This window comes from Lactuca saligna, chromosome 3, assembly GCF_052625555.1.
Source record: "Lactuca saligna cultivar CGN05327 chromosome 3, ASM5262555v1, whole genome shotgun sequence".
Classification (NCBI taxonomy): Eukaryota; Viridiplantae; Streptophyta; class Magnoliopsida; order Asterales; family Asteraceae; genus Lactuca; species Lactuca saligna.
Window position 1 is genome coordinate 3329834 of NC_136419.1, and position 11013 is coordinate 3340846.

Below are 11013 nucleotides of genomic sequence, written 5' to 3' on the forward strand. Positions count from 1 at the left end.
CTATTTTCTAGAATTTTTAAATTTTCTATTTTCCACTTGTCATTTTATTGTATTTTTCATTTTATTAAATTAAAATTCCACATTTAATATGTAAGGTAATATATATGTAAAGTATTTATTAGAAATGGTTTATATATGTAATGTATTCAATACATTAAAGTCTCATTAGTTTTAATAATTCAAAATTTTTCTTATTTTTCTTATAAATTCAAACTATTCAAATTATTAAAATTTCATATTAATTGTTTTAATTAAACCCATGTAATGCATGGGTCTCACACCTAGTTATATATATATATAAAGTTGTATATTAAAAAATATTTTCTGTTTATATTTTAATTAATGTTTAATTTTTTTAAAATCAACTCGTATAATTGACACCTAATCATTATTATATATAAAAACCTTTTTTTTATTGTTGTGCTTTCTCAAACAAGTTGATAGTGTTCTAACGCCTACACGTAATCTACTTCTAAACGTCGCATTTCCCCTAAACATCGACTTAATCCTTCTCGATCGTCGCATCTATTCTACCTTTAAAGGACACGACATTATTTAAGTTTCGAACAACGCAATGTATAGTAACAGCGTTCCACAATGTCGATCCCCACCGGTCCACCACTTTACATTGTTCTGCCCTTATCTGCCTTCTTATTCAGGTTTGGAGTATGCCATTTTGCTTCAAATTGGATTCATTTTCCTTACTGATGTAACCATTTTTCCAACAAACACAGATACCCTCTGCAATCATCCACCGATTCTTCTTCAATTTCATTTCGTTTATCCTTGTAAAGAACAAAATTGATCTAATTCAAAAAATAAACTCGTCCTTGCCTTTCTATTTTAGTTTTCCTCTTGTCGATTTTCCTATTCCCCTTTTAGGCTCTATTTATTCATCTAATCTAACCCTATCACACAGAAGATGGCACTAGCGGCAATCAGGGGAAAGCAAATTGGTCTAATTCAGGATTCACAGGGGTTGCGTAGGTACTTCTATTTATCAATTGTTAATATATTTCATCCATCTTTTGCTTCTTTGTTCCACCACTACTTCCCCTTTATATGTTTTCATAAAAGAACAACCGATCTTAGCTTTCTCAATACACTATTATTACACCAGGGTGTCACAATTGAGATAGGTATACACCACTGCTCCTCCTCTCAACGTGGATTTCATGTTCTATTTTGCATAATTTCTTGTTTTTGGCATGTTATTTTGTATATGAAGAGATAGAAAGAAAAACAAAGAGATAGAAACATGTTCGATTCTTTCCACTTACTACCCGGATCGTTAAATTTTCTCTTTATTTCTATTTCCCATGGTATATTTTTAAGAACCCAAATGTTGCATCTATTTCACTTGGATAGATCTCATTGTCAATTTGAGGTGTAAATCAAAAGAAGTGTTTTCATTTGGAGTGTGTTCCATTTACTTTGAAGACTCTAATAAATTCATTTGGTTTAATGATTTTGAAAAGTTCTTTGGGTGATGAAACCATATGAAAGCTTTGTCTTCAAGCATAGTTTCATGATGCACATGAAGTGTTTGATGAAATGCTTGAAAGAGGTGTCCGACCCATTATAGTGATTTCCTGTTATCAAATGAGCATTTTTATAAGTTAAAACTTAATTACGTCATCTCTTTGATATAGAGGAAAACTTTATTATGACTTGAATGAACTCCTTCGCCCTCTCATATCACCTTCATTTTAGTTCAGCCTAACATGACATTTACATAGACTCTTTTTAACCCACCGGCTTTGCAAATCCAATCACTAACCTCCACCCCTCATTGGGACTCATCATTACATTATCCAAACATGATTCTTGATAATTGTAGGTATAAAAATCATGATCAATTCATATGTTTAAATTGACATTTCGAACTTTTTAATCAAGAAATCGTAAGTTGCAGAGCATGAAGAAAGGTTATGCTTCATCGAGTTGTTCCTGAATCAGTAAGTACAGTTCCTTATATCCTATACATACTACTTAAAATTAGTATTTCTAAGGATATGTATCAAATGGGATCTAAATTTAAATTTAATATGTTTTTCGAGCAAATGTTGAGAGTATGGTAAATCCAGCTTTTCTATAGCTCCTACAGACAGCATGACATTAAAAAGTGATAGTGAAATCAGAATAAAATCATTTAGGAGGCAACGTTATAATGTTGGGGGTACTTCCAAATAGATTAGTAGCAGATATTGAGTATTGTAAATCCAGTTTTTCTGTAACTCCCTCAGCCTATGAAAATTACAAGAGTTTGAATTTTGTTATGGCCAATATCAGTTGCAACTTTTTCTAGGCAAAATTTTAAGTTGTGCTTGACTATTTCTCTATTTTTAATGTAAAGAATATTAGATTATAAAATTAAAATGGTATTGAACAACGTTCTCCCTTTTTCATTATTCAAGGGTATTTTAGACAATTGAAGTACATTTTGTATCTGGGTTTTGACATTTAATAAGGAGTCATTTCAAGTAACCCGATTAACAAAGAGGAATAATATATATCCTTGTTTTACCAGTGACTTAATTTTGAACTTACGTCTCAAATATGGGAGATAAGATAATTGGTGGAGCATACATTAATGATCTAGAATGTGTCTTTTGTTAGCAAAATTTTGAAGTCTCTCAACTACTCGATATCTCCAAGAAAGAAAGAAAGAATAAAGAATATTTGGGTTGTTCCTTTTTAACTTGATGCTAACATAAATGTGGTGACGACATATGAATGTATTTTTTTTATTTAATATAGAAGAACATGTGTAAAGGGTTAGACCGAGAAAGGATCACATAAATGTATGTGGAATTATTAAAATTTTTGTTTTATGTTTTTTGGTTTGCTTCTTCAATGACAATTCGACCACTAACTTAATAATCTTTCTATTGTTCAGGTATTATAGTAACGACTAACATTATGTCATTATGATTCTTCTTAAATCTTTTACTGATTGATGTTACTAATAAGGTGTAAACACATTATTCTACATGGCATGCGAGAGTCTATTTAGTTTGTGAAATTTTCATGAATAGTCTTGAAAGTGTTTGCAAGTAATGTTTTTTTGGCACAATTTCTCAAAATTGCAAATATGTATTGAGTTTGTGCAATTTTCCCTATCTATTCTTCAAATATCAACCAGTCACTAATCACTATAAACATGATGCACTTATTGTAGGTTGCATTACCGGCAATGATGAAAGATACGGAAAACTAGATCTGTCGACTCCTTTTTATGACGAGAGTCCTTGCAGAAGATAGAAAAATAATGCAAGAAACTGGAAAGTCATTGCTATTGTTAAGTTGGTAGTTTTTTTATGGGAAATTGCAATTTACTTGCATATATATATATATATATATATATATATATATATATATATATATATATATATATATATATATAGAATCACGACAATAAAGTAAACCTATTGTTGTTATTGGATATTGTTCAGTCATAACTGTCTCGGCTTCTTCTGAATGCTTTCTTTTGTGAAATGACCTTCTTACCCTGCAGCCTCTTCTGCTCTGCTACAGCCGCACTGCATAATTTTAATTTTTAATACCCCAAAACAAAACAAATTTATTTATAAACAAATATTCAATTTTTGAAAGTAGAAAAAAAAAATTTAGGGTAATATTTACATTTTGGTAATTTTCTTTACTTGCTCTTCTGATGGAGGTGGCGGGACGTATGAAGCAGCATCAATGATCGCCTTCAATTTCATGCACCATTATATTCATTTCAATTAAATCATAATTTTTGTATTTTGTACAGAAAAAATAAATAAAAGATTGTTGTTTTTGGTACCTGTAGTTTCTCCAAGGCATCCTCGATGTTACCCCTGAAGAGAAAAAAAAAAAAAAAAAAAAAGTTTTAGGAATGAAAATTGGTTGTGAAGAAAACAATGAAAATATAAAATCGGATAGAATTTAGCTTCTGTGTTCTGGTCTTTGTGGAGGAAATCACAAGCTCCCCATCTTTGTTGATTCGATTCTTTTCCTGATCAAACAACATAAAAGAACTTATTTATTTTTTTTAATAAATATTTTAGGCATGCCATGATTACAGAGAGTATCATAAAGAATGATAATGGAGCAACACTAACCATTTGTAGAATTTTTTCTCTGACCCTGTCACGTAACCAATATGCTGCCTTAACATTAAACCTCATATCAACTTTTGTGTTTACTGTAAACAAAATAACTGCAGTGAAGAAGGGTAATCTTGGTATAACAAGAACAAAAAGAAAAGTTTGAAATGTGAGAGTAGTAAAGGCAAGTGCAATGTTGTTGAGGGTTGAAAGAATTATAAGAAGTCAAACCTTTGTTGACATTTTGACCTCCAGGTCCGCCACTTCTAGCAAAGCTCACGTTCACGTGATCTAAATCACAAAAAATAAATGGAGCTTTTAAAAAGTAATTAATAGTTGTTGCATCTACTCTTAAAGTCTAAACTAAACTAAATCAGCAAACAAAAGATAGATAATTAATCAACAGTTTCAAGTCATTCCATTCCATGAACCCTTAAAACGTTTCTTCTAATTTACATGATTGTATAATTAATCAAATCAAGAGGCAGATTATATAGTTTTGGTAATTTTATCAAAAGTGGATCTTCCTTAGTTAGGTGTTCCGTTTTACATCAGCTAGTGATATATTTTTACAGAAATTAAGCTCATAAGATAAACAGCAAAAACAATTTATCCGATTAGGAAATATAATTCAATTATTAGAGCATTACCTAGAGTAATCTTAGGGATAGGTTCGTCGCCTCCAACAGCCCTCTCAATGGCTTCTTGCAATTTCTGCTGAACCTGAGACATTCGTGCGGACGCCTTCTTATTACCGCTGCCATCGGAATCGGAAGCCGCGGCACACCGGATCGGGGAGTAACTGACTGGACGGGAAATGAACCGGAGCGGAGTGGGAACGATGCAAACGAGTTTGTAGCAGGTGCGGATAGAAGATGGTAACTGTAATGGCCGGAGAATCTCCCTGACAACAACTGTGGCGGTGATTCTAATTGCCGCCATCGAGACAAACCGAATTTCAAAACGCACGTCAAGATTTTGTCATAGACAATACACACGCAAACGAACAGAGATTAACGGGGAATCTTTACAAACCACTAACCAAGTTTAAGAGATAGGGTTTATTTTTCTGTGGACTAATGTCAAAAAGGTTTACGTTATTTTTATTTTGGGAAAATGACACCTTAGCCCTAAGTTGTTTTATACATTTACCCATTGAATCTCTTAAATATTTTACGTGCTTTATCTGTCTTTTTAGTCCTTCTAACCTATATTAGCCGGTTTGATGATCCGCGTATTCATTTCCTCATTTAGAAGTCAAAACACCATTTGTTCTTGTCTCAAAATTCATTAAAAAATAAAAAATCGGAGACACACCCTCAAAATCAAGCCCTCCCTAGAACAACAAATCATTTGTGGAACTAACTCGGGTTCAATTTAATCATAGTGGTTATCTACTCGGTGTTAATGGTGTTTTAGCTACTCTCTACTTCCTGAGCAGACTGAAGAAGGTTTACCTTGTTGAATTCTCTTGTTACAAACATGATGGCCAAAGGCAAGTGAAGGTTGGTTTCATTTACTCATATTCAACTTCAATTTTGAATTTTGAGCAACACCTAAATGGTTGTATATGCATAAAAAAAATATCTAATCACAAACAAATAAAACTGCTTAAAAAAAGTCCAAATTCATAGCAGTTTTTCCATCTATCTTTGAGGTCTCCTTCAATAAACAATTCGACCAGAAGAAGATAGGATAAAGAATTACGCGACAACAGATAGGACTACAAACAAGAACAATTGGTTCCATGTTACCAAATTCTGAATGAATAGCCCTGTTTCCCCAATTACTATAAAAGCCACGGTATTACAATCATTAGAACTTTCTTCCCCTTCTCTTGCAAGAATGGTTTCAGAAAACAACCATCCAGTACCGATCAACACGATCACGGTGAATAAAAGCACCATCTGCAAGAATTGAAATGTGTAAAACAATACATCCATGAATTTTTTATCTTATATTTCTCCTCCGCCGCACATAGTAAGTTGAGTGATTTCACGATCGCCAACACGGCCATCAAGAAATGGATCCGATGAACGGATCATATGTTGTTAAAATGCATACATAAAATGGTATACTTTTTGTAACAAATTGAAACATGAGTATACAAAAACTCCTTCCAAGAAACAAACAGCATCGACTATGCCAGAATCACAAACACTTGTAATATGAAATCCAAGGTTGTACATCTTTGATCCTACATATATCTAACATATAACACTTTATACCCAAAATCAACAACCTACTCAATGTCTCCTAGGCTTTGAGGATTGTGCATGCTCACCTGCACCCAATCGTCTTCTCCCACTTGAACTTGAAGGCAGTACCCAACCACCCCTTCCTTTCCACGCCTCTTCAAACCCATTAAGTTCATCTGCCAACCATATTTAATTATTTACATCTGGTTATCAATCATTTTATAAAAAAAAAAAAAATGAATTACAAGATTATTAAAAAATATATACCTTCGTTGATGTTATGCAATGTTTGCATTGTATCCACCTGTCCATCTGATTTTAGATGCCTTGAAACAGTGTGACCCTAACGTCACAAACACCTTATTATTAGCTTCCCATGCATAATAATATATAAATAAAAAAGACGATCACAATTGCAACAAATTAATAATACCTTATCATGGATTCCTCTTGAAATTCTATGAGCTGCCTCACCACTCACTGAGTCAGCTTCTTTATATTCTTCAAATCTCACCTGAACTCCCATATATAAGTATATAACAACACCATTAAAATATTAGAAAAAAGGTTGCTTATAGTTTACTTACACCATCACTTCCAGCCCTTCTAATGGTAGATGAAGTATAATATGCTCCATTAGAACCTCCATATGTAACACTGGAGCTTTGAAAGGAAAAGCTATGAGCTAGTGGACGTGAGCGCACATCATGCATCACACTCAACTGACCTTCTGGTTCCTCTTTTTCATCATCAGAGTTGAGTTCTTCAATGATTGGACCCCTGGAAGTGTTTGGCATGTGGTCATAAAGTGTAGGAGTGTGTGCATGTGCATCCATGAAAGGACTTGTTCCATTTGGAGGGAATAAGCTTGACCCAAATGGGGGTACACCAATGAAAGGACTTGGCTGAAACATTCCATTTCCACCAAATGGTTGTGTGAAGAAAGGGTCATCAAATGGGTCTCTTCCCCCAGACCCAAATAGGCTAGGAAATGGCATACCCCCAAAACCAGAGAAAGAGAAAGGATCGTCTCTTCCTCTTCCTCTCCCTCTCCCTCTTCCTCTCCCACCTTGCATCTTCTTTAAACTGTCTACCTGAAAAAGATTGAGGTTGAACAACTTTCTTCAAATCTCTCCCATCAAACAATACAATCCCCTAAATGATGAAAGTGAAGTGCTACGACAAAACTGCTCATCTTCAACCTATTTTCGAATGTTTTTGGTTATCGATCAGGCACAAGCATTAAACAATCTAACAACCAAAAGCAGAATTGTTAATTTTGCCTGATAACAAGTGTTTGCAGACGAAAACTGTTGATTGTTAATTACGATTTCTAATCTATAAAATTGATCATCATGAAAGGTTTAACGCAAAGTCGAATTATGTACAATCATGCATGCAAAGAATTAGAAAAGAAGCCATAGAACTATAGTAATCAAAACCCTAGAGAGATGATGATAAAAAGAAAACATGAAATTAGTGGTTAACATGAAGGAAGGAGAAAGTTTGTGGTAGTAATGGGCTATGAAAATTAACAACTAACAGTTTTCTTCTGCGAATTTGAAAGAACAGCCTTTCTCTCCAACGATTGATCGTCATAAAGCCATTACATAAAGAGGAAAATCACATAAAGAACACGCAATATTATCAATTAGCATAGGTTGATCTAAATCGCTTATTATCATTAAAAAAACAAGTGACAGATCATAAAACCTATACCAAAAATGCAGATTGAAATAGGCAACCTATAAACGGAATCAAAACCATGGAGAGATACCTGCGGAATGAATTGAACACCAAAATTCAGTGATTATTAGGAGAGAAATTGGGAGTTAGAGATAGTTGAAGGCAATGCGTTTTGGGGTTTCTGCGAATCGAGCAAAACGGATGTCAGGAATCGATGCCAAAGAAAAAGATGGAGAGCAACCAACCCGGTGAACGTGACGCTAAGGTGTTTTCTGGATTTCTGGTAGTTCATAAAAGAAAATATATATATTTTTTAATTTACTTAATTATGAACATATATATAAAAAAGATACTAAATTAGAGTTGTTTTATATCTCCCTATCTAATAAACAAAACCAAAAGTCCATGTGTCCCTTCAAAACAACTGAATTATGCCAATGTTAAATACCAATTATACCCCTTCTTTGTTTCACCTAAAGAATGATATAATGACGTCCTGATTTGTTTCAATTTTTACTCAGTTAAAACAGTTGTGCATATTAACTCAAAATTAAACTGAAATCCATTACATACGTGATTAATAGCATGTTATTATGGTATTCGATTTCGTATATAAGGTATGATATCAATAATATTTAAAATTCAATATATACTTCAATTGTATGATATCAATCGTTCCTTTACAGCATCGTGTTTATCTGGTAATTGCATCATCACAGTCAGAAATCCTCTCTTCAATCACAAAGTTCAATCTAATTGGTAAGTTATGCATTTGACTACTTTAATCTTTTTTCCATACAACCCCTGTTTGAAGATATAAATGTATGCGGTTGACTACTTCCTTATCTATCTCTATGTCTTGATTTGTTCTATGTCTGGTAAAAGTTCTGGAATATGAAACCAGTATGATCTTATCTGCAACTCCATAACTTAATTAACAGTTAAATGTTGTATAAAACAGTTTTAGACAATTCTTTCAAATGCATCAATCTACCGCAATATATCGTGGGATTCAAACTCAACCTTTATCAAATGTTGTATAACACAGTTTTTCTAATATGATATAATAGCAAATCATAAAAGATTTGAATGAGCGTGTAAGTGCATTCAGTGTCATGAAAGTTTAGACTAACCAATACACCACCATACATTCTATTGAACTCTCCAAAAGTTTAGTTTGAATATAGGATTAAGTAGCACCTCAAAAATTACAAAAATGACCGTTTTGCCCATGGTCATACATATATAGCCACACACACACATAGACATATTATATATAATTGTTTGAATAAAATTATATATTTATTGTTTTTACAACAATTATGAATAAGTAATTGTATGTAATCCTGTTTAACAAAAAATATGCTTAAGCTATGTTATTGTATGTGTGTTTTGTCCGAGAATATTGTGCTGACTTTAAATTTTTTTTTCCAGAAAAATAGAAAGTGGATAGTAAAAGGATTTAATGAATTTTGTGTGTCTTTTATTGGAGAATAATGTGCTGTGTTTCAAAGAACTTTCCATAAAAACAGAAAATCGACAATAAATTTTGTATAATATGCAAAAAAAAAAAAAAAATTGATCTGTATCTTTATTTTCTGATTATTTCATTTCATTTTTTATTTTCATGTAACAGTTACTACACTTTCGATTATTTCAACGTATATGCGTGTGTGTGACTGCTTAACTGTTTATGGTCATGTGTATATGTATTTATTTTCTTGATATACCCCTACCCCTGCCATTGTTGTCACATGATACTCTTGCTATTTCTGTTTAATATTAACAATCATGTTGATATCAAAATTCATGTGTCTCGCTACGGTTTTGTTCTTACATGGTTATAGTGATATCAATAACGAAAGTATTACTTTTAACATGAAACTTTTAGTAACATTTTTTTTAATTGTTGTATACCATTTTCTAAGATGATTTTAAAAGACGAGGGTAATCAAGAACTTCTGATATGCTTCCCTAAAGACTTGAGAAAATTTATTTGCTTTATTTCAGCTTTGTGTATGAAAATATCTTTTCATTTAATGCTTAACTATTATTGTTAACTTCAGCTTTGTGTGTGGAAAATATATTTTTATTTAATGCATAATTATTATATTATTGTTATTATTGGTTATGATTTTTTGTGACTAAACGAAAGTAGATGAAATGACTGATAACAAATAAAATTGACATCATAAAGAAATAAACAAAATAACAAAATGTAATATTAGATTTTATATTAGTTTTGTTGTTTTCTATAATAATTAAATATAACAAATACGTTTAGCATATTAAATACATCATTAAATTATATAAGATAATAATGTTATAATTTAATATTATTATATAAGATATTTTTAATTTTTAATAATACAATTCTACATTTTATAATCTCAATCCTGAAAAAAAAAAAAGTAATCATTTTATTCAATCCGCGATATATAAGTCAATTTTAATTATACATTATACATTCTAATAATAATATCTTTATACTTGTGAAAGTTATATTTGTTGGATAAGGTGTCTAAGTCCATAACTATTTCTGGTATGTACTTGACCCGACCCGGCATGGTCCATTTGGGTTGCATGGCACCATGCAATTGGATAGACTAAATGAGAGAAATAACGCTTGGAGATTATTAATATATTATAAGTTCTAATATATTAATAATATTATTTGATTAGTTTGATCAAGAATTAATTTAGAATTAATTAAGTGATCAAAAGATAACTAATTAAATATATGGGTTGATTAAGTAAATCATCCATATCTTGTATAGTGGGCTAAAAGGCTCCATGGATCATCAAGTTGGGTTCCACCCATAGGATGCTCCATGGGAGTTACAAACCCATGGGTCATGGAAATGAAGAGTCATGACACATTAGGGTTTAACCCTAGGTGTGTCAACACTATATAAGTAATATGATCTCCTCCCAAATCGGCTACACACAAAAGAAATAGAGGGCTTGGCCGATTTTGTGAAGTGAGTATTCTCTCATAAGTTCTTCCAAGAGCATTTGGTGTTGTGTGAAGCATT

The 11013-nt window shown here is 32.1% G+C and overlaps 2 protein-coding genes and 1 long non-coding RNA gene across 6 annotated transcripts; 1 reads left to right on the plus strand and 2 right to left on the minus strand.

Annotated features, from left to right (window-relative positions):
• The first annotated feature begins 502 nt into the window (after positions 1 to 502).
• LOC145034264 (uncharacterized) lies at positions 503 to 3461 on the plus strand. 2 transcript variants are annotated; one of them, XR_013677956.1, is made up of 4 exons: positions 503 to 659; positions 735 to 987; positions 1900 to 1958; positions 3182 to 3461. It is a non-coding gene; the product is annotated as an uncharacterized LOC145034264 (long non-coding RNA). The 2 variants fall into 2 exon arrangements; XR_013677955.1 differs by lacking the exon at positions 503 to 659 and having other exon boundaries at positions 667 to 987.
• On the minus strand, positions 3273 to 5178 carry LOC145034263 (Class I peptide chain release factor). The gene is made up of 7 exons (XM_078982635.1): positions 4745 to 5178; positions 4326 to 4385; positions 4110 to 4192; positions 3939 to 4003; positions 3812 to 3845; positions 3646 to 3716; positions 3273 to 3542 (listed from the first exon to the last, which is right to left on the minus strand). The coding sequence occupies exons 1-7, from the start codon at positions 5034 to 5036 to the stop codon at positions 3452 to 3454; spliced, it is 696 nt and encodes a 231-aa protein (XP_078838761.1). The 5' UTR covers positions 5037 to 5178; the 3' UTR covers positions 3273 to 3451.
• A 504-nt stretch (positions 5179 to 5682) lies between these two features.
• On the minus strand, positions 5683 to 8273 carry LOC145034265 (uncharacterized). 3 transcript variants are annotated; one of them, XM_078982637.1, is made up of 5 exons: positions 8070 to 8273; positions 6880 to 7494; positions 6726 to 6806; positions 6560 to 6635; positions 5683 to 6468 (listed from the first exon to the last, which is right to left on the minus strand). In XM_078982637.1, exons 2-5 carry the CDS (start codon positions 7366 to 7368, stop codon positions 6341 to 6343), a joined length of 774 nt encoding a protein of 257 aa, XP_078838763.1. In that variant the 5' UTR covers positions 7369 to 7494; positions 8070 to 8273; the 3' UTR covers positions 5683 to 6340. The 3 variants fall into 3 exon arrangements, with proteins under 3 accessions (XP_078838763.1, XP_078838765.1, XP_078838762.1); XM_078982639.1 differs by having other exon boundaries at positions 6880 to 7543; XM_078982636.1 differs by having other exon boundaries at positions 6880 to 7386; positions 8070 to 8272.
• Positions 8274 to 11013: the final 2740 nt, after the last annotated feature.